Raw genomic sequence first — 24,222 nt, forward strand, 5'->3', positions numbered from 1 at the left:
CAATTCTCAATCCATGAAAGGACCTTCCCTTTTATCCCATGACAACTTAATTTACGGAAGAGCCTTTGGTGAGGGACCTTGTCAAAGGCTTTCTGGAAATCTAAGTACACTATGTCCACTGGATCCCCCTTGTCCACATGTTTGTTGACCCCTTCAAAGAACTCTAATAGATTAATAAGACGCGATTTCCCTTTAGAGAAACCATGTTGACTTTTGCCCAACAATTTATGTTCTTCTATGTGTCTGAGAATTTTATTCTTTACTATTGTTTCGACTAATTTGCCCGGTACTGACATTAGACTTACCGGTCTGTAATTGCTGGGATCACCTCTAGAGCCCTTTTTAAATATTGGCGTTACATTAGCTATCTTCCAGTCGTTGGGTACAGAAGCCAATTTAAAGGACAGGTTACAAACCCTAGTTAATAGTTCCGCAATTTCACATTTGAGTTCTTTCAGAACTCTTGGGTGAATGCCATCTGGTGATGGTGACTTATTAATGTTAAGAAATCAAGGAATCCAGATCCCCTGCTCCTAAAAAAACAGTGTACCCCAGTTTACCAGGTGAACCTTAAATCACCACTCCTATGTGATACACAGCACTTATAATAAAACAGCACTTATAATAAAACTAAAGAAGGCTTAAGTAAAAATGGTGGTTCCACTAGAAACAAGAGAGAGTGATGGAAATAAATGGTTACCATATAAAATTAAATAATAAAATGTGAACTAGGACCTACACTTATTAATAGCTACCTTTCTTAGCTAATAAGGTAAGTTTCCTCTCCAAAGTTCAGTCTGTTGCCAAGGGGGCTGGCTTCACAGGAACTAGGATCCAATCTTTCATGAAACACCTCCACTCAACAAGATGTCGCCTCACTCAGTATATGGATGAAGAGTGTCTTTCTCCACACTGTTATATATGATTCAGTCTTTTGTCTTTATTCACAGACCAGTTGATCCCCTCTCTAATATAATATGCCTTTCCCCTCCAAGAGGTTTTGATTGTTTGCAGTTGTCTTTGCTGGTTTTCCATTGACTGTTCTGGGATTGGGCAAGAGTAGACAATTGAACCATGCACTACATCACCAGCTGACCTGGGAGGGGTGCCAATTGCCTCCCACTTGAATCATTACTGAGACATACAATTCCCTGGCGATTAACTTTTACTTCAAGGCATAATAGGGCATAGTTTTCAATATAGTTACATTATTCCTGAAATATTATCCATACACACATTTCACAATGATTGTGAGTATTGATAAGTTACAATCTTTCAGTACCCATCATAGATAAATACCATGGTGTTTAGGTATAGTGATGTATTAGATATAGTGAGTTGTCGGCTCTGAGACAAGAGTTGCTTGGAAAGAACAGTGAACCCTTAGCCTCACAAGCAACTGATTTTAGAGTTAGAAAAGTGAGGAAGAGAAGTTAAGTAATTTGCCAAAGTTCACGTGGAGCAAGAGTTACACACAGAGCTGAGATTAGAATACACAAGCTTCTGGTTTCTAATCCTGTTGGTCAGAGGGACCACTAGCCCACCCTATCTTTCACAGTGACAGACCAGAGAGACTATAAACATAAAAAAATTCTTTCCATTGTTTCTATCGATATAGCCCTTGTCCACCCAGCATTCTTGCTTGCTGGGGACGGAAACAATGTGAGGGACATGCCATACATTGAAATTTGTGGAATTCCCACACCCTTTGCTTGTAAAACATGATATAGATCATGTAAGGTAGTCTAAAAACAAAAAGGGAGAACAGCTGTGCTGCCATTCATCAACCTTCATTAATTAAGTCAATTTTATTCCTGATACCACTAGGCCTGATCTACCCACAGTTTTTGTACTGGTATAACTATGTCAGTTAAGGGTCTAATATTTTTTATAATATTATAACTATACCAGTACAACCTCTAGTGTGGACACAGTTATACCAGTAAAAAGCTGCCTTATGACAGTATCATTTATGGCCCTTCCTGTATGGGAATAAAGTATACTGGTATAAGCATATTTATACTGGTATAACTGTATCCACTGAGAGTTGTACCAGAATAGTTAAAACAGTACAACTTTTGTGTGTAGACAAGGCTGCTAATTTTTTAACACTGTTCCCATTTCTCCTATTCTGTTATTCATGCTCCTTGATCAGGATCTCTGTGGTACTCTATGTAGCTAATTAGGATAGGCCACAAAGGATCAGCCTTTCATTTTATTAACAATAGATTGCACAGCAATAGATATATATATATATATATGTTACTGCTGCCTCAGACAGCTTTAATCTATTTCTTTGCTGTGTGGTTTTCTAATTAGATAGGACGGAGGTTGCACAGAGCTGGGTGTTTTTTGTTTTTTAATCCTGGCCAAGCCTTCATTTTTATTTATTGATTTTATTTGTGCACATCATCTGCATTGTGCCTGTTACAGTCCTGTGGGTCCATAACATTGTTCCCATTTTCCAGTACATTTTTTGTCTTTCAGCTTCACATGTAGCCATTGTCCCTTCTGGGGAGCAGAGGGAGGCGGCCATGGTGGACTGAGACAGATGCATTGGGTGGTGCTCCCTAACCTGCTCCTTAATTGTTTGTAAGATTAGGAAATTTTCCAGCCTATTTGTTTTCACAATTACATAGCAGGGGTTAGAGATAATGGAGATTTACAAGTTTATGGAAGCCCAATAGGTCAGGAGGGGCCTAGAGAAGTGGAGATGATACTGAGCAGTGGTGGAGAGAAGAAAAAGTGAGAGTAATAACAATGGAGAGCTGAAAATCCAGAGGATGAGAACACAAGCCAGGGAGAGGGTGAGAAGAGCAAAGCAACACATGGGTGACAGGAGAAAGAATCAGTGGCATATTAGTTTACAAAGGTGACAAGAAATGAATAAAAAATAACAAAGGAAATGAAATACTGAGTTAAAACTGGCATGAGTAACTCATTAGTGTCAATAAATGACAGGATGGCATGAATAATAGAAGATTGTAAATGGGAACCACATTTTAAAATTAGAAGAATTAATAAAGTGATATAAAGAAACAGAACTGATTTAATAAAGTGATAATGAATCATAAATATGTATCCATAACTGTGTGCTGGAGAGCTTGTCCTGCTGCTTTAGGACTGATCACCAAGGTTTAAGAAGAGCTGAGTGCTATCCACATCTTGAGGGATTCACTCACCAACTCACAGGTTTGGGCCCTTTCTCCGTTAATATCCATCTCCTGTTGTTCGTGTTTAAATTGTGTTATGTTCGGTAATTCTGTGTTTTGAAACATGACATGCTATTTGACAGCAGTCAAATAAAATTGTATTGTATGGATGGTAGAGCCAGTGTAGAGTCTTGAGAAAGAAATACATGAAAACAATTTTTTGCGGTGGAGGAAGGGACTTAAAGCTAACTCTCCAGACACAAGCATACATGGGCTGGAGAAGTTAAGAAAAGGGATTATAGTTGAGTACAGTCCAGAGTATGTGGTTACTAAGCAACAGGACTTTAAACTCTGTGTAGAAAGAAGCACATTGACACACCTCCTTTTCTCTCTTTTTAAGGAGGCAGTTTGCAATTTGCATCATTTTACTAGCGAAAGAAGTTCTGTTCTTCAAGGAAAGGCTTCTTTCAGGGTATGTTATGCTTTTTTCTTCATTCAAGTCTTATATTTATGCCAAGAAAGGGAGATGTCCTATATGTATGTATTGTACGAGGGAAATGGAGGGGGAATAGGAAATGAACAGTCTATGTCCAACTCTGAAGTGCAGTATGAATGTATTTATCAAATGTACTTCTGTTGCTAATTTCATTCATTCAATTGCATGTTTATGACATTTTAATACTTCTCGTCCAAGCTGAGGGCCCAAACTTGCAGCCCTTACTCACGTGTAAACCCACTGAAACTAGTGGAATTATTCACATGAGTAAAGACTTCAGCATCAGCTCTGAAGACTGGAGATGTCTGACAAAGTAAAAGTAGATGTCTGACGAAGAAAGAAGCCTACTCTACCAGAGAAAGTATCTTTTATGTACCCTACTCACTCTGAGAGAGAGAAGAGAGATTTTCTCCTCACCCCATTTCTGAACATAGAGAAGGGAGGTGGGTCCTACACTTTGCTACTATATTCTCCTGAGCTAAGATAATCAATAATATTAATTATGAGAATTATAAATATTGTTAAAGATATTTGAGTTTGCAGCATGAGCAAATAAATGACTCTTTTTAGTCTGAAAAAGTTCCTTTTCAAAACTTGTATTTAAAACAGAAAAAAGTATATGTAATCAAAGTTAAAAGTGACACAATTGACAGAAGCCAAGAAACTCAGACTTAATCCTGGCAGCCTGTTTTTCTAAATCCTGGCCATTGGCACATACCTTTTTCACCAAGCCACAGTTTACGTGCAGCCTGTCAACCTGAATTCTGACTTTCCTGTCTTGTGTCAGTTTTGTCACAATCTTGATATCATTTTGAGGCCAGATTTTCAAAGAGCACAATGAGTGTATCTGTGAAAATTCATGTTCCCTATCTTGCTGCAAAACCCATACACTGGAGTGCACAGACTGTCATTTTTACACACAAACCGGGGCACATCTGTCTATGTGCATGTTCAAATGCAGATCTTTGTGTATTCAACTGGTCGACTTTTTTGCAGATGCACCCTCCCTTGCATTTCATTTACGAACAATTGTTTTTAAATGGTGATAAGATTAATGTTACATAACTGAAAAAATAATTTCCAGTCTCTTGTATAGATTTACACTTTTAAAATTCCCAGATTGTTTACCTGATAGATAGCGATTTCAGTATTTCTGCATCTCCACCCAAACATGTTTTAGGCCCTGCTCCAATAAGGTGCTCCATGCAGCCAGACCCCTACCTCCAAGAGGAGACCCATGGACTTTGTATGGCTGCAGGTGTCCATCTGTATGGAGCTCCTTCCAGGATCAAGGCCTTAGACTTGAAACAATATTTCTTGAATACATATTTAAGATGCTTGTTATATATCTCTGAAAAAGGCATAATAAAAGCCCTATCTGGTAAAGTTTGTGTATGCCAGGGTTGATAGTCACGTCTCAAAATGAGACCTTCTGCCATTTTTACATTTTTATTCCCATAATAAACAAAAGAAAAGTCATTACAGATAATATGCCACAAGAAGTCGCTGAAGCTAGTCTGGAGCAGTATAAACACAAATGTGTCAAAAATTGATAAACTGAATTTTTTTGAATTTCATATAATTTTAAACACAGCTAAAAGATTTTAAAAATTAATTATGCAATATTTTGTTGCTGTTCCTATGGCAGTGGTTTCTATGTTAACTGGAGAGGATTTTTGGGGTCTCGCAATGAAAACAATAATGTTACCTTAATTATATTGCAGAAAATACTAACACTTTTCAATCCCTCGTTCTGTTGGCATAACCATGTTTCCACCCTTTTAGGAACAAAGGGAGAAAATGCCACTGCCTGTAACCCTGGAGCCAGGACCCATATATTTCTTTGACCAGGTATTTTCTTTCATCTTTAGCACATTATTGTTTCTTTTCCCCCCAGCATTTACATGTTTAATCCAAAATATATATTTTGTTTCAGCTGAAATCTAGAACAAAAGAGCGGGGCAAGAAAATACCAGAAGAACCACCCACTGATTTCAATTCACTCACCACAGATTCTCAGCCCACGGGCTTTATTCCCAGGTAAGGGAGTTCATATGATGCCAGTGGCAATATATATGATTCAGTTTCCACCAATTAGTAGTTGAGAAGAAAATGTTCAAAAGGAGAAATGGGTTGAAAACACCCAACTTCTCTGGACTCCCATTTGTGCCTTTGAAAAATCTCCCTTTGAGTTTGTTTCAATATGATGAATTGTTTATAACTTAAAAAACAATCTAAGAAAACGGCCAGTAATGGCCAATGATAACCTAAAATTTATTTAAAGTAAAAAGAAAATGAGTTTGCACCTAAAATCTTTAATGGTTACAATTCAGCTCTGCAAATGTAGCAAACATGTTCTCCTAAGTACCCCCGGAGAAACACATTGTATGATGATTGCAAGCTCTTCAGGGAAGAGACTGTTTCTTATTAGAGGTTTGCACAGTAGCTAGCAGAAAGCGGCCACAGTCTTGGTTGGGATCTTCAGGCACTAACATAATACATAATAGCAGATAATAATAATGATGAAAATATTCCTGCCCTATGGAGCTTACAATGACATTGAGAAGCAGTGTGGAATGATGGATAGTTCAGAGCAGTGATTCTCTACCAGGGGTCAGATTTCTACTCTGACTACTCATGACCTCAGGGGAGAGGGGTGAATATTTTGAAAGATGTGAATTAGTTTTTGCTAGTGGATTCTTTAGGCAATGTGCTTCACATAAATATTTGTTTTCATTTTTAAAACTGATATTTTTCCTTCAGAGAGATGGACACACCTGCCTGGAGAACCCTATTAGTTGGCATAAATTAATGAGAAATCTCCAGCATTTGGCATGCTAATGAGCTCCTTATTAGTTTAGTGCACCTTTACAAGTCACTTTACACCTTGTAAATGATTTATGAAATTCTTTTTGAATGATGCTTCCATGAATTTCTGCTACCTTGCTACAGAGCTCAGTAGTGGCTATTAACCTTATGGCATTCCATATGGCATTATTGGCTACAAGCACTAAGGTTGTAAGAGTTAAAGGTGAATTGGAAAGAAATAAAATGGTTGTATGCCTTTTAAAAAAACCTATTACTTCTTAATTAGATATAAAGTTACAAAAGGATGGACAGGGATGGTCATTTAAAAAAGACGGGGATGGGAGAGGACTTACTGGTTTTTGCACTGGAAATTCAGGTTTTGTTGGTCCTGGAAGACTCTATGGTGAATAGAGAACTAGTAAAATTATGACATCACAGGAGTCAAAGTTGAGCAACAGAGAGGGAAAGAGATTTTTAGTCAGAGGATACATTTTTCAGAAACACCAAAGAGACTGAGGAGCCTATTTGCTTTCAGTGGGACTGAAGCTCTTCAGCACCTAAGTCATTTTTGAAAACGGGATTCAGGTTCCAAAATCACTTTGGTATTTCTCAACATTTTACCCAGATTAGCTTTAAGTATGTGAGATATTCCCATTGAAACTAATCGTGCTTAAAATTAAGCACCTTCATAAGTATTTGCAGGACTGGGATTTAGAACCTTCTTCGTTAATACCTATTTTGAATAAAATACATCTTTTTAAAGATTGAATACCTCCGTCCCTTCAACTGAGGTGTGAGAGCTCAAAATAAGTATGCTCCAATACCTCCCACAACCAGGGAAGATCAGTATTGTTATTTCACATGTTTCTAAAGTGAAAAACAAACAAACAAAAAAGTGTGTATATAAAACCTAACAACCTGCAAAGCCCTCCTTGGACATCCAAAGCCTAGTTTAATGGAAGTCACCCGTAAAAGGCAGAACCTTTAACTTATTTGATATTAATTTTATTTATGAGAGAGGAAATTGTTTATGAAAACAATGTGTGTGACAAAATAAAGTTGTGTCATTATTAATAGGGGCAGGCATAATTATTGTAAGTGAATTTATTTTAAGTGATCCAAAGCATACCGAAGTCCATAGAAAGTCTTCCAGCTGCTGCTATAGCTCTGTTAAGTTTCACCATACAACCTTGTCAATGTTTCAGTTTGACCTAGAAGCACCACTTCTGGGGCTGAGAAAGTAGCACAGGATCCATATCCATTCAATCATTGGCCTGTCTGCTGAGACTGTAGGCAGGAATGTTGACTGCAAGGTGGACATCTTTCTACTGTGTATACTCCCTGGTTATATTATTTAACAAAAATAATTGTTACTTAAAAGGTATAATATCTTTTCCCCAGCCTGGTCAAATTCAGGAATCCTGGATGTACAGCAGAACATGTGGAAGGAAATGAAGACAGTTTCTTAAAAGATGAAACAGCAAGAAGAGAGAAATATCCATTTCTGCCTCAGATATCTGGCACTACCCTATTCAAAACTAGCAGTGAAGTTCCCAGCTCAAAGCTATCTCAAATGCCTTCAGTCCTTCCAGCAGATGAAGAAATACAGCCGAGCCTGTTGGATGAATATAAATACATGGCTCCCACCATCTTACATGAACTCGGAGAAATATTGCAGCTCTTTGCTAGCTATGACATTATTTTCCCTAAGGGAATTGTAAATCTCCTGAACTACAGCTGGAAGGAGCTCACTGAAGGTGCTGATTACAGTAAAAAGCACCAGCAGTCCCTAAGGTACAAAAGCATAAGATCAGGGAAAAGCCAAGCATCAGAAGAGTGTGAGAAGCTGGCATCGGGGTCTGAATATATGGATCATGAAATGACTCAATGTGCAAAAGGTCGGCGCAAGAAGAGTGTTTTACCTGCAGATTGTGCAAAGGAAAAAAGGAATCCTGAAATGGCACCAAATAAGCCTCTAGGAAACAAAGGCAAGTAGAATGTGCAACTGTGTTTCGCTCTAATATTTAGGTTAGAGAAGGTGGCCACACTGGAGCAGCTAGAAAAAGGAAAATTCTTCCTGTTAGGCTAGAGTGCCTGTTGGCTGTGCAGTGATGTGTTGTGACTCACTGAGAAGTATTGCGAAGAACATTGCGAAATAGCCTTGCAGCTAAAGTTAGAAGTACAAACACTTAGTGTAACAGCTACAGCGAAACTAGGCAATGTTTCAAACCATTTATCAAAGCACTTACGGTTTCCCATTTAAAGGTGAGTGAAACAGCATGAAATATTGGGCCAAGAAAGTTCATCAGTATCACAATAATTAGCGCCGATCCATTGGTCTTGGACAAGTCTTGTTCAGCTTTTTGTATGCAATTACAGTCTTTCTGCTTAAAAGAAAAAATCTTTTTTAAGAAATTGGCTTGCCCCAGGTGTGTTTACAGAGCATGTTTACAAGCACTCTGTTTCCTTTTCCCTCTTGTTTAGCTCCTGTTACACAACATGATACCCACTTACCTGTCACAATCAGTTTCTCACTGTCATCAAAACTGTCTGAGGAAAAAGGTAAGGTACTCTGCATACACAAGGCTAAAATCCCAAAGTCAGTAGATATTTTTAGAGGAAACTGTACACCTTCTGTATTTTTGGTGTTAAGTGTTTGTGACAAGCTGGTCAGAACAGCAGTAAAACAGGCAAGGGATTCTGCATGCTTGAGTTGAGTTAAAGCACCTGTGTGGATGAGGTTTATTATAGAAGAATAGAAAATTTCCGCTTTCCTACAAAACATTAAACAGAAAGCTTGGCACAGCCATTGATACTGCCTCAGGTTAAGCCTCACTTCCACTGTCATACAAATCAAGAGCCAACAAGCCACCCAGATCACACTCTGCCCTAGCTCCACGCCTACAGGTTTAGATACCCAACCCATCCACAAGGAGTTGCCCACTGCCAATGAGGCTCATCAGCCTTCCTTTGAGAAGCACTTGCAGATTCACTTATCTCTGTTGGCAGAAAGCAGGACAGTTCATTGTTTTGGGATGAGTTTTTAACCATCTGTGCTAAAACCTGCCTAGTCCTTTACCTGCTCCATAACTTTTGCCCTTAAGGGGATCCGTAATGCACTGACTTTAATGTAAATCACAGTGTATTGTATGGCCCAATAACATAATCTGAAGTGAAGCCCTGTTTTACTTTGTGTTACTCATTAGACTTCTTTAAAAATGTTGCTTTGTAAAAAAGTGTCATTTTACCCACTTTCCTCCCTTCACTTCCTGTGGAGTTCATCTGGTGGCCTCTTGACAATGACTCTCTGCATGTGATCCTTACATTTTGGACTGGACAAGGCTGAACAAACAGGCTTCAGAGGCAGCACGCTCAGCCTATATGTTCTGGGGTGGGAAGAATGGGCCCTACTAGTCTTTTCTGAAAAGCCCAGAGTCACTAGATATTCTGGCATCATGCATGCTGAACATAAAGAAATAATCATGATGATTCAGCCACACAGAGTGGCATCTGTTTCTGTTAATATGCTCTTGGACTTAATGAATTGCTGGATGCACAGAAAGGGCACAAGGTTTCTATCTATAGCTCCTGCATAGGTAAGCAGCCCACTTATCCAAAATTCTCACTGATCTCTGGATCATTTGCGATCTTGATCACACATCCCTTCAGCACTTAATATATCGTTCTGCAAACCTCCACCACAACAGCACCTACTGTGGATTTCTCAACCCCATACTAATGCCCAACCAATCAGTAACTCTCTGGGGTAACCAGCTTCCTCAGGGCAATCTCCACCCTTTTCTTTGGGGAAAGGAACTTCCATTCAGCAGGTCTGTTGCTGCAAGTTTAAGTTCTACAGCCATTGTTGCTAGACCACCCCAAACCACTTGATCTCACCATCCGGTGCCTGTAGTACTGACCCAAAAGCAGCCTGTCACCTGGCTAACTTCACTGTGAAGTGGTGCACAGAATCAGGGAAGCTGAACTTTGCGGATAAATTCCATCTGTTGCTGGGCTCATTCTCTGGCTGGCTGTAGCTACAACACCTTCAATCACCTCTCCTGGGCCTTCTGGGGCACTTGGCTGTTACTTTACTAGGAGCGTCAGGAGAAAATTGTCTGACCGAACACAGATCAAACTCTGACCATTCATCCAGGTCCTGAGAAAATGCTATGGAAATGGCTGAGCTTCTTAGGGAGTTGTGTGTGTTTTACCTCTTCTCTCACAATCCCTTGAGCTCTAATAAGGCCCTTTGAAACTACACCCACAAACTGCAGGGAGCTGAGCTGGGAACTGTGTAATAGAGACACAGAGGACAGTGCAGCTGCAATGGTGGACACCAGATAGAAATGTATCCAAAATGAAAGGTAGTATAGAGACTGCCTCAATGCTGTTCATAGCACTGCACCCCCAACTGATTCAATGGTGTAGATGTGGCTTGTTTCTCCAATGACTTCTTCTAGCTCAGGGGTCGGCAACTTTTCAGAAGTGGTGTGCCAAGTCTTCATTTATTCACTCTAATTTAAGGTTTTGCGTGCCAGTAATACATTTTAATGTTTTTAGAAGGTCTCTTTCTGTAAGTCTATAATATATAATTAAACTCTTGTTGTATGTAAAGTAAATAAGGTTTTAAAAATGTTTAAAAAGCTTCATTTAAAATTAAAATGCAGAGCCCCCCAGACTGGTGGCCAGGACCTGGGCAGTGTGAATGCCACTGAAAATCAGCTCACGTGCCACCTTCGGCATGCGTGCCATAGGTTGCCTACCCCCATTCTAGCTAAATCTTGGGGTATTGTTTAAGGACTCAACTGGGTGCTGCCTCCAGCCCATCAGAGCAGCAATGCCAGGCCGTTCAGGCTGTGGGGAAAATGAAAAGTGACTGATAAACTTCAGAGGGTTTGGAGTTCAGATAAACTGCTGAACTGAAGCTTATCAGACTTATCCAGTCATTTGAGGCCCTCATCTCCATAGATGTCTTTGTTCCTTGTTTTTCAACTAAAGGAGTTTGGAAGGCACTTTCCTGCCTACTAACATTATATTCTGCAAAGCAAATACGCTGGTTAAGAACATAAACAACTCCTGAGACTTAATAATTTTTTAAAATCATGTCAGTGAGCCTTACATTGTTATTGCTGAATGCCTTAGAATGGGACTGACACCTAAATGCCCCTCTGTCCTTTGCTATATCTAATTCTGAGCTCTTGTATTGTTTCTTAAGGTTGGCGTTTCCTGCATTCTGACTCTAAGTCTGAAGATCTTGAATGGAAAGTGCCTTTTGCCTGGGCAGTGGAGAAACTACGACAAGCTCAGATACAAATGTATCAAGCAGGGGTTTCTATGTCCCTTTATTCATATTGGGGATTAATATATACAGTATATAGCAATGGTATTAGAAATTGAAATGATGGGAGATGTTTCAAACAATCTGAACTGAGAGCATTATTTCTCTGAAAATCTGAGAAATCAATTGAAACTTCACTATTCCTATAAAGAAGCAATCCACTTTTATTTGAATTTTCATCTTCTAACAACTACTACCTCAGCAGAGGCATTTCTTGGGGATTAATGACAGGTCAGGATTCATCTTTTCAGATTATCACTAATCTCCAGCAGCAGTCACAACAGCTTGTTTAGATACATTTTACAATCTTGACCTAAAAATACCACTCTGGGTTTCCACAGCATGCCATAAACTCAAGCCTGCTATCCTTACTCAGGGCCTCAGGAGGACTGCAGAATCAGACCCAAAGGCCTGGATTCCCTGATTCACTTAGGTGTCTTTGCGTTGCTTACACGTGACACTTTTGTGTTTTACACAGCACAAAGTGTCCTTAAATCCCAGGAGATTCCAGCAGAGTATTGTCACTGTGCAGAGGGAATCTTTGCCAGCATAGAACTTGTAGCCTTCTGCTACATCAGCCACCTCCCTTGGCCAGCATAAGAGGGAAGCTGGGAGGTTTCAGGGTGGTCTGGGGACAGGAGGTATCTGAGCTCTGCTGTGCCCTTCTGCTCCAATTTACACCACGACTGGGTGGCCTTGAGTCAGTGCGCTGCAACTAGCTCCCTGAAGCTGCCGCATTTGGACATGGTGGAAAATTAGGGTCTAAATGTTTTAAATAGTAGGTACTAGTTTGATAAGCCAGGCCAGATTTAATGAAGAGTTAAGATAATTACTAAATATAAATACTAACTGTTTATAAAAGCAGTTAATTAAGGTTTATGTGTGTAAATCTGTAACTACAGCACAGTTTCTAAATCTCAGTTATTATATATTTTAATATTCCACTGACAATTCAGCATATTGACGAGTGTCATATAATATACATTTTTAGCTGTAAGAAGGCTGGTATATCTTAGATAAAAATGATTATGAAGACTATGGTTATGTGGTTTTAGCAACTAGTGTATGTAATCATTATAATAAATGCTAGGGATTTTAAATTTAAGTGTTTTACAAACACTAATTAATCCTCGTGTTGTCATTAAAAGGCTTGTTGTCACTGTTTTATGGATGGGGAAACTGAGGCAAAATTCAAATGACTGACCCAAGGCCCCTTAGCGATTTGGTGTAAAAAAAAAGATTAGGATTTGCTTCTAGTGCTGCACTCAGGCCACTAGATCAATAGCTGTAGGCCACTCTCCAATAACTGTATTTTACATGTTTGCAAAAATGCAAAAAATGAGTTTTCATATTTAATGTTAATCTTATAGGTCTCCTGTATATTGATAATTTAAGTGATATGTGCAGCTATACTTGTGTATGGTGCAGCTGGTGGAGGGTCTACCCTCTGAGTGCCCCCACCAGCGAAGTGGGGCCAGCTGACCTGTCCATCTGGCTGCGAAGAGCAACTATGTATGCTGCTTCTTCATCAAACAGGAAGGTCTCCCCCTAGAGCAGGGCAAAGCATTCCCTTCCGTAGGAGCTGAACGTGGTTCCTCTGCAGGGTTTGCAGACCCTGCTGGCCCATCAGCTTGGAATTAAAATCCTGATCCCCACGTTGCAATGCATTGTGCTACCATCAGATTTCTGGGCCAAGTGCTATAGCACTTGATGTAATGTTATTGAATGTTTATACTTAGTCTGGTCAGCAAAAAGTAATACTGAGGCCTGTTTTGTTACAGGGAGAGGGATAGCTCAGTGGTTTGAGCATTGGCCTGCTAAACCCAAAGTTGTGAGCTCAATCCTTGAGGGGGCCACTTAGGGATCTGGGGCAAAATCAGTACTTGGTCCTGCTAGTGAAGGCAGGGGGCTGGACTCAGTGACCTTTTGGGGTCCCGTCCAACTCTATGAGATAATTATATCTCCATATTTGGGGGGGGGCCCACGGTGGGATGAGATAGCTTAGCAGTTTGAGAATTGGCCTGCTAAACCCAGGATTGTGAGTTCAATCCTTGAGGGGGCCATTTAGGGATTGGGGCAAAAATCTGTCTGGGGATTGGTCCTGCTTTGAATTAGGGGTTGGACTAGATGACCTTCCAACCCTGATATTCTATGATAACTTAAAATGTAAGAAAACTTGGCTCAGAGACAAGAATACTCCTTCAATGTCTACTAGCTAATATTTCAGTACCTCTTTAGTACCTTTCCTTCCTAACAACTTTATTTGCAAAAAGCTTTTGAGATAACATGATCTTTTTAAGATCTTCTCAAAGTGTAATATATGCAAACACGAAGATTATTAAAATGTCAAGTCTGATTTAAAATGTTGGCTGAAGGCTGGTAGGACTAAAATTTATATCTACTCATTTTGGTTTAGTTTAACCCCCTGTAAGCTGTGATTATCTGCTCTGCCCTTGTGATCAATTAGAATATTGAAATATACAGAAATCTTGTCAAAAACAAAGAGTACCATTTATTCTTCTCGGTCACAAGATTAAAGTAAGAAAGTAGAGTGAAAGCTAGAATGAGAGGCATATGGAAACTCAACACTGGTTTAGTGGCTAACAGGCAAGAATGGGGGGTCAGGAGATCTGGGAGCCGATCCTCAGCAGGAGTAAATTGTCATAGCTGCCCTGAGATCAATGGATTTATAACAATTTATCTCAGATGAGGATCTGCTCCCTGGCTTCTTTCTAATTCCCTCTCTGCCACAGGCCTGTATGTGATCTTGTGCAAGTAATCTGAGTGCGCTCTGTCTTCTCCGCATGTGAAATGAGTTTAATAATTAGCTTGTGAGGCTAAATTCATCCTTGAGCTCCTCAGATGGTAGACTACTTAAAAATGCAAAGTATTACTTATATTAACTGTAAAGAAATCTAGCACCCTGTGTTGAAAGGGGATCTGGGAATCTGGCATTTTATCTTGACCCGGCCTACAACTGGTGGAGTTGACAAATTCTTCTGCATCGGCAGGGGGACAGAGGCGGGGACAAGGAAAAAAAAGGGCACATTTTTATGATACCGTAGGTGAAAATAAGCTTGGCAACTTTGCCATTGTCTAGGTAAGGACACAACAGCCAACTCTTCTAAATCAGAAACTCTTCCTTCTGGAAACTATTCACATGATGTCATGCTCAGCGGTACACTGTAGTACCACTACTTATAGTAGTACAAACATGTCACTGAGATGCTGGTATTACCAAGACACAATGGGGAGATACTGACAGCCCCTTAGCAATGGCAGCAGTTGATGACTGAGTATCTAAGGCTGAGATTGTCAAACCTGACTAAATGATTTGATGTCCAATTAAGTTAGTATTGGGGAAATATTGAAGCAAATCCTATAGCTGTTACTCTGGACAAACATTTTTAAATTAGTGAACGTTTTGGCTGGGTAAGGCTGGTAGGATTTAGCCCACTGAGAAATTATCATCATTATAGGTGGTTTTTTTTTTCCTTCCCTGTCTAAACAGAAACGATCAGATATCTAAGCTGAAAGAAGCAGGATTTGACCGACCAGTCATTCTCCGGCATTATGGTGATACTGTGAGAGAAAATATTCCCAAGAAATTTAAGGGGCAGACCTGCAAGACCTTATTTAAACTGCTGAATGGAAAACCCCAAATACCAACAATCAAGCAGGCAGACTCAGCATTACGAAAACTGCATTATGGGCTGATTGATGGCTCATCTTTGATTTAATATCCTTTAAGTTCATACAGTACAAGTGAATTATAGCAATGGTCAGAGGGTTTGGGAAGGGGTTCAAGAGGCAAAACACAAGGATTCAGAAGTTGTTTAGTTGAAGCGTTAAATCATAGGTAAAATTAAAAGAGCAAGACATCATCATTTTGTTTATCTACTTCTTGGCCTGCACTGAAATGGTAAAAGTGATGTGCACAATAACAGAGTCACACCTGGATGGAGCAAGTAGACATCTGCCCGGTGGGCTAGTCCTGGGCCCTCCCATTCCCTCTGCCCACCAAAAACGTGAGCACTATTACCAATGTGGTGAGCTGCATTTGGACTCTCCTAACACTTCACTCACTCCTCCCCTGAGTACATGGATTCAATTGCCTGAGCTATCACAGGGGAGGGGTGAGAGGAAGGTCCTGGACCTACGATTACATTTACGTCATGATGAAAGGGAGGGAAGATTCAGTTGTTAATGATTAGAACTCAGCCTGCTTGGTGCTGTGTAGCATCAGATCAAAACTCAAAGACTTCCCTTCCCATTTCCCCAGGCCATCAGACCTGGACATTCACCAGCCAGCCATAAGCCTCTGGAACAGTGAGAGAGATGGAGGAACAGAGGAGCCTACCTCCTTTTCCTAGCTTGGAGTGGGACAGGCTGGAGGAATCCCTTTCATTCACAGATGCTAATATTCAACTGACTGGTCAATGTGGGGGATAAGATGAGGGAGGAGAAACAGGTTGGAGCTCCAAAGTGGGTCTTTTCCTGCCCATCCCTCCCAACTCTTGATGCGCGTGAAGAAGAGGCCTTAAGGCTACTGCATGCATGAGGGCTTGCATGGTGACGAGTCAAGGAAAGGTCCCTTTTTACCCAGGGGGTTCTATGTCTTGCTAGTGCTGCTGGGGGTGGAGGGTGGGGAGGGCTGAGTGTTGGACAAATGCCACTAAGTTTTGAACCTGACTGCATGCTATTTGAGCTGCTAATCAATACAAGGGATGAGGGCAGAATAGTCATTGGATCCAGGCTGTGCAGGGAGAGGTGGGAGGAAGCAGATGTGTGAGTAGACCCATGGCTGGAATCAATGGATAGTGTTCCAAATTTTGAGAAGTCAAAAAAGGGGGAAGGAAAGTTTCCGAGTATGGAGCCTAATGGCATTAACCTTGTCTGTTGCTCTGGACTGAGGAGAAAACATTGTTCTTCACAGTTACCAGCCAATCCACCTAAACTATCTGGGAAATGTTTTAAAATCTTGCCCCTTGTTCTGTACTGTGTGCATGGGGTGTAGGTAAAACTATAACTCAAAGAAATGGATGGATGAGAACAGTTATACCCTGTAAGCAGAGGGGAAAAAGGCGTATAAAGTATGAGTAGATAAAGGGGCTATAGCCAAGACTGGGATGAGAGTTGTGGATGAAAGGGGCTCAGATAATCAGGTTTTTATTGTAGTTGGGACTCTGTCTGCTTTTTTCTGACTACTGCGGAGGTTGGTTGGTTTTAGATGATCACAGGGCAGGAGATCAGAAGCCTTGTCTTCACATGCTTTCCTATGTTCAATTAGCAACAAATGAAAGGAAATTTAATAGCAAAAGCTTTTCCCTTCTCCATCATTCTGGGCTGCCATTGCCCTTGTCCTCATTTTTAAAGCTGTAGCAGCCACATGCTTTTCTAACTGATCAGAGCAATAAAACTCTTTTGTACCACCAGCTCAGAGACATGGAGAACATCCACTCTGAGGGGCTGCTTTCCACATATACAAGGCGTACTATTGCTTCCCACTCCAGGCCTCCCACGTGGTGATTCGAGACAATAAACCATATGCATAGTAGTAGTGAATTGCTCATTGGAAATACATTAATCCTCCAGGAGATACAATGGAATTAATTAAAATGTAATCCTCTGAACATGGATAGAGCTTTACCAGTTATACTTTGGGGGCTAGATTGTGATTTTAGGTACTGCTAAGGGACAGTGCAAAAGCCACCACTGCCATCTCTGCAGAAGCCCCAAGAGGCATTTTGCCTCAGAAACATACCTCAGAGTCACAAGTCCTCCCTTGTTTCCTTATTGCTTGTGGGAGTGTAGTAGTTTAACACTGGCTTCTACCAACCGTAATTTACCACCCACCCTCCGCTGACTCAGCCAGCAGCGTGGAGTTTTGAGTCAAGACTCCATCCATTCTCCACCACTCCCTGCTCCCTCGCTCTGGGGAAGGGATGAACAGGCAAGCAGCCCCACTTACTCCTACTGAACCCAAGATCCAGACAGCCCAAGATCTGTAAGGAGGGTGGGACTTTTAGCCTCTCTTACTCCCGTGCATATAACCCAAATCACAAACTGAGGCCAGAGTTCACATTATCAGCCAAAAGTAAAACTCCTTGACTGTACCTTCAGCTATCCTTCTGGGCATCCTGCAGTCTGCCAAAGCTATTCTGATCTCCCAGGTGGTGGTGTGTACACCAATATATTCACTGCCTCTCCAGATCAGACTATACTTGGAACCTTTACACCTTTTGGACATGGCAGTATTTGCCTTCATAACAGGTAGGTAGATATATTTCAGAGCACTTGCTAGCATATGGTATATTAAGGTTGGTACTGCAGTAAGAGGTACTATGGAAGATAGTGCTCGCAGCCACTATGAATCAGAGTGAATGATGCAACTCGATTTCACAGCCGCAGATATGGGGTTGAATCATACTTTTCTTTATGCCACTGTTTTTTAACCATTAAAATTATATTCCATCCCCCCCAAAAAAGCCTAAAGCAGCTACAATTTTGGGTAACAAGTTTCTCTGCCCCTAAACTCCTGATTTACTCACACTGATGGAATGACAGTGTATATAAGTCAGAGATATTGGACTACCAAAAACTTCCATCAGCCAAATTTTGAAGCTGAATGAAGGTCATTGAAAATTTGGCTCCTGACTTGTATTGTGATATAACAACCACCAGCCAAATCCCCTAAGGGCAGAAGGCACATGCACTTACCAGAAAATCCACACGCACACTAATGGAGACATTGGGCAAAAGTTTTTCATCCCAATCCTGGCTCGTTCAAACACTTGAAGAAAGGCTGCTCTGCAAGCCCTCCATGACATGGGCTGCAGAGGGACATGCCGCAGATCACTGTCTGAGGGTATGTCTACACTACGAAATTAGGTCGATTTACTAGAAGTTGATTTTTTTAGAAATCGATTTGATACAGTCAATTGTGTGTGTCCCCACTAAGCGCATTAAGTCGGCGGTGTGTGTCCACAGTACTGAGGCTAGCGTTGACTTTCGGAGCGTTGCACTGTGGTAGCTAGCACACAGTTCCCACAGTCTCCGCCGCCCATTGGAATTCCCTAGCACAGTTCTTCAGAAAGCACACACACCCCTGCCTACCTAGCTTACACTGTTTCATGAATATCAGAGAATTAGTCAAATGCTATTTGTTAAATGCATTTTTTTGATTAATGTTCATCTTAAGTATTTGTCAAATCACAGGTAATCTGTGTGCCTTTGTGGCAGGAAGGAGGGGGGCTGGTGAACCCATTTGGAAGTATTTGCTGATTGGGCCAGAATTTGGCCCTTTGTACTAGAATAAATATTTTTGTAGCGTTGTTGGGCCACATCTGTTTTGAACAATGATAATTAAGGAACAATTTTTAGTAAAACTCAATTAAGTGAAACCCTTAATTGAAAATACTTCCCATATTGTTTGGCATGTTAATTTTAGTTCTATCTTACTTCATTTATTCTGCTATTTGTGACATCTTCTCAGAATACTAAATTGAAGCAGGTCAGCTAATGTGTTTGTGCCAGGGATAAAGCCGGTAACTGGGTGTTTATTATTGCTAATGAACACTAAAGGGAAACCGTAGAAGTATATCCCCAAAAAGCAACTCAGGAATCTTAACAACATGGATCGATTGGTTGGATTGATAAACGTGACTATCTTTTCCTTATTTTCTTCTTCTTCCTTCCAAGTTGTGCTGGCATCTGAAGAATTTTAGTGTTCTTGTTAGTGCACTAGAAATAAGTATTAAAACTCGCCAAGTATTAGTCATCTGTTTCTCATACATTCTCATATTTCATTTTAATTATTAAAACAGCCATTTAACATCGCTTTGGCTCACTACTTCATCTGTAAAGCAGGGATAATATATATCTGCCTTACAAGTGTGTAGCGTGTGAAAAGCACAATGAAGTGCTGCATGTGCAAAGTTATTATGTTAATTAAAAACACAGATCAAAGTGAAGTTCTTGAACTGCTCACATTTTACTAACGTAAACCATTAAAACTGGCTTTGTGTTTCTGGTTGGTGTTTACAGTAACGTCATCGCAATGATGTTTAATCAGGAAGGAGGCATGGTGACTAATAAAGATGGAGAAATAGTCAGAGAATGGAGATGGCCTCAGGTGGGAAAGCTTAGTGATCCAGTTGTAATGCAGGTAATATTTATCGGCTTGATTTTTCTGTTTTTGTTCTCTCCTTTTGCACCAAAGACATTTCCCAAAGGGCAAATTTAATTGCAAGGATAATAATACCTAGCACTTTCCATCTTCTAAATCTTTACAAAGAATAACTAAGGAACACTCCCAACAATCCATGTGTAGCAAGGTAAGTGTTGCTGTCTGTATTTTACTCATGTGGAATCTCAGACAGGGAAAGGGTAAGTAACTTGCTCAAAGCTGCAGAGAATTGGTGTAAAGGCTCATGACTTCCTGAGGCCACCAGACCATCCATGCACCTAGGAGCAGTGTTTTAGAACATTCTCTCATTCCTCTGTTAAAATATAAGTGAGTTCTCATTTAATGTATCTTTTGTGTGTTTTTAATAGCAAACAACTGCTGAACCTAACGTTAGGGCTGATCCAATTCTCATTGACGTCAATGGAAAGACTCCCACTGACTCCAGTGGTTGTTGGATCAGGCCCAGAATGCTAAAAGATCCTTGAAATTAAGGTAAAAATCAGGGATACATTTGGTAGAGAGGCCATGAAAATTACACAGAACACCAAAGCGTAAGTTTGAGGACACTTTCAGGCAGTTGGTAGGAAAAGAAGAGGTGTCTTTTGAGGTATTTTTTTTAACCCAGTTGCATATCAGTTTAAACTTTAAAGTTTCTTACAGAAAAAAGCTTTCAGTTCCATTTAATATTGCCTCCTAGAGGATGACTGGAAGGAGAGGAGAGGAAACTGGAGTGACACTTCACTTGTTCCCCTGCCTTCCTTTCACAGACAGCACCTGCCAATAGCAGCATCTTCTTTCCCACCCTGGAAGGTTCCTAGTGCATACCTCACTTTCTCTGCACTTTCTCCCAGCCCTAGCAGCTTCCATCACCTTCCCAAATCCAGTTCATAATTTATTCTGTATTTAGGAAAGAAGAGAAAACAACCATCCCTTAAATCTATATTGCTAGCCTGAAGGATAAGTGTCCACTCCTAATACCTAGTGGCCTCGTAAAGGCACACTAATGCTGACACGGCAATGGAGAAAAAGTAGCTTACATGTGTTGATAGATTCTTAAATTAACTTGTCAAAAACCTAAGCATCATCGTAGACAGCTGAAGGAAAATATGTGCTCTCTTGATTACAATTGTGGGTTGAGAAGATAAGATGTTGGGCTGTATATAGAAAGGGATAGAGAATAATACTGAAAATATAACATCGTTATGTACGTCAATGATACACCCTCTCGTTGAATACTCTGTTCATTTTGATCACCCTATTTCAAAACGGATATAGGAGGAATCAAGAAGTCCAGAGAAGGCCAGCAAAGACTACTAGAGACACAGAAAGACTTCTGTATAGCAAGAAATTAAAATGATTAAGACTATTCAGTTAAGAAAAGAGACAAATAAGAGGTGACATGAGACCATTACATGGTTTAAAGATCAAGTGGGCACCCCTGTTTACCCTTTCATAATAAAACAACAAGGAGACACCCTAGTAAATAAAAAAACCAATTTTTAAAAAATTATTAAACGAAATATTTTTCTATGCAATGCAGAATTAACCTGCGAAACTCACTGCCACAAGACATTACTGAGGCAAAGAAATTACTACTTTAAAACTGGACATTTCCTTGTATAAGAAGAATATCCACGTGCTTTCTGCAAAACTCTCCTGGAACATTTTCATACAGCTCAATAGAGTTATGCTTTACTAAGGAGCAGTCACCCTAAACATTTGCTACCAAAGCCCTTAAGTGTGCCTTGAAGAAAAGAATTTGCAAATCCACCAACCACATACATGTCAGGTCAGATTTTGTTGCTTGTTACTTGACACACAACTATTGGCAATGTGATTAAGTACTTTATACAAGGTATCCATTCAAGAGCACTGACAGAATGACAGGTAGCCAACAAACACAAGCAGTTTCTGTTTCTCAGTTCACCTTACCTTAGGTGGCAGCCTAAATGAGGGAGCAGCTGGGAACAATCACACACAATGTGTGTGATAGGTCTGGTACAGCTAACAGATTGCCTTTTAGATAGGTGGTACAAAGGTGTGGTTTTGTAGCAGGTGGTTCTGAGTTCCCTCTTTGCTGTTGCCATGATGTTCCAGTATAATGACAACAATGAAGTCCTAGGAGACCATGGATTTGTGACAATATATTGCACGACTGAAAAGTGCAAAACAAATTTTAGACACCAGATACTGTCTAAGTTCTGCTCATCCACACCTGCAACCAAGCCCAAATGCCAAGCATAGCGTAGAATGCTTTTTGTTTATCTGTGCCTGAGTCTGTAGGTCTTATACATCTCAAGAAGCAAAGGCACTTTCTTGAGTTAGCTTAAAGCAGGGGTAGGCAACCTATGGCATGTGTGCCGAAGGCGGCATGCAAGCTGATTTTCAGTGGCACTCACACTGCCTGGTCCTGGCCACTGGTCCGGGGGGCTCTGCATTTTAATTTAATTTTAAATGAAGCTTCTTAAACATTTTAAAAACCTTATTACTTTACATACAACAATAGTTTAGTTATATATTATAGACTTATAGAAAGAGACCTTCTAAAAACGTTAAAATGTATTACTGGCACGCGAAACCTTAAATTAGAGTGAATAAATTAAGATTCGGCACAGCACTTCTGAAAGGTTGCCGACCTCTGGCTTAAAGTTTCTCATATGTTCCCTGACTAAATAATGACTAGTTCATACCTTCCTGCCTCTGCATGATCCAGATTAGTATGTCCTGAACAAGAATAATCTGTGCAAGGGGCCTGGGGCCGTTTCTGGCCAGAATTCATATGCATATAGGGTGACCAGATGTCCCGATTTTATAGGGACAGTCCCAATATTTGGGGCTTTTTTTTAATATGGGCTCCTATTACCCCCCACCCCCTGTCCCGATTTTTCACACTTGCTGTCTGGTCACCCTATATGCATATTAACTAACTTTACATCATTAACCTTTGTTTGGAGACAAAACCAGAATTTGACTCAACATTTAACTGAAAAGGCTGATCACTAACATCATTTGGGTTGGCTAATCCCAATCGTTCCCCATTTTAACATTTGGAGAGGTCACACTATGCAGCATCTCCCACCTGGGCCATAAAAATGAAGATTGGGTATAGAACATGACTGCCCTTTTGTCTTACTCCAGGTTAATGACTACATCACTGTGAGGATTGCAGGGCGCTTTGCTATTAGCTTGGTCTACAAGTGGCAACATGAAAGTGTGCGGTTGTCTTTGTCACCACTACAAGGTGTGGCTCTTCCACAGTTAGAAGAACTGGTATGTTGCAATTGCTTGCAATCAAGGGCCATTAAAAATGTCAGTCTGTCTACAGCCTGTGAGACTAAAGAGTCTTCACTGAGTCAGTAGCCCTTAATATTATCTCTTTCCCCCTTTGCAGTCCCTGCTAATAGATATAGATAAATATAGCTCTACTAGGAGCCTCTATTTATTAGCAGTCTACCCCTGACTTCACTAGAGATGCACACTGACTCAATTAGAGGAAGAAATCTGGAAAAAGTGAATTTGTAAGTGCAGCCACTCACCCTGAAATATCTATTTTGCAATGGAGTTAAAATCAGACTGTGGGAATCTTTCAGATTGTTTTAGAAATTAACTCTTTTTGATATATGTGAACAAAAATTTGGGGAAAAAAGGTAGTTTTGATTCTTATCTAACAATGCAACTGACCTGACTGTTCCTTAGAAAACAATTTTTATTTTAGAAAAAATTTCAGGGACGCTAGCACTTAAGAGGGCTTTATTATTGGCAAACATAGCAAAAATACAACTATCAACAGCTTGCTCTTGGCAGGGACTGTCACTTACTATTATCGATACATGTGTTTGTATCACAGAACTGCCTAGAGGTCCCAGTCAGAGGATCAGGGCTTCATTTTGCTAGGCATCCTACACATATATAACGAAAAGGTGTATTCATACAGCACCTAACACAGTCTGACCTTAATTCTGATTGGGGCATGTCTACACTGCATTGTAAACCTGAATCTCTGGGACCTGGGCTTGCAGACTTGGTGGGTAAATCTAACACTAAAAAAATTTTTTTTAAAAACCCCACAGCAGCAAGTCTCAGAGCCTAGGTCAACTGACTCTTGCTCATGGGATTCGCACTACAGGGCTAAAAATAGCAACGTAGATGTTCCCACTTGGGCTGGAGCCTGGGCTCAGACCCCCTCACTGGCTCTCAGAGTCCAGACTCCAGCTCAAGTGGAAACGTCCACATTGCT

General features: G+C 40.4%; 1 protein-coding gene and 1 long non-coding RNA gene across 2 annotated transcripts in view; both read left to right on the forward strand.

The window, feature by feature from the left end:
- The window catches only part of LOC120374523, a 13,091-nt gene extending 4,639 nt beyond the window's left edge, over positions 1–8,452 (forward strand). The window contains exons 2-5 of the mRNA XM_039494330.1: positions 3,553–3,624; positions 5,434–5,499; positions 5,585–5,688; positions 7,858–8,452. Of these exons, the coding sequence (XP_039350264.1) occupies positions 3,553–3,624; positions 5,434–5,499; positions 5,585–5,688; positions 7,858–8,452 (837 nt within the window). The remainder of the gene's footprint in view (positions 1–3,552; positions 3,625–5,433; positions 5,500–5,584; positions 5,689–7,857) is intronic.
- Positions 8,453–17,978: 9,526 nt separating this feature from the next.
- On the forward strand, positions 17,979–23,156 carry LOC120375056. Its single transcript, XR_005586415.1, has 3 exons — positions 17,979–18,070; positions 19,844–19,964; positions 23,124–23,156. It is a non-coding gene; the product is annotated as an uncharacterized LOC120375056 (long non-coding RNA).
- The last annotated feature ends 1,066 nt before the right edge of the window (positions 23,157–24,222 follow it).

The sequence above is a fragment of the Mauremys reevesii genome, linkage group 1, assembly GCF_016161935.1.
Source record: "Mauremys reevesii isolate NIE-2019 linkage group 1, ASM1616193v1, whole genome shotgun sequence".
Lineage (NCBI taxonomy): Eukaryota > Metazoa > Chordata > Testudines > Geoemydidae > Mauremys > Mauremys reevesii.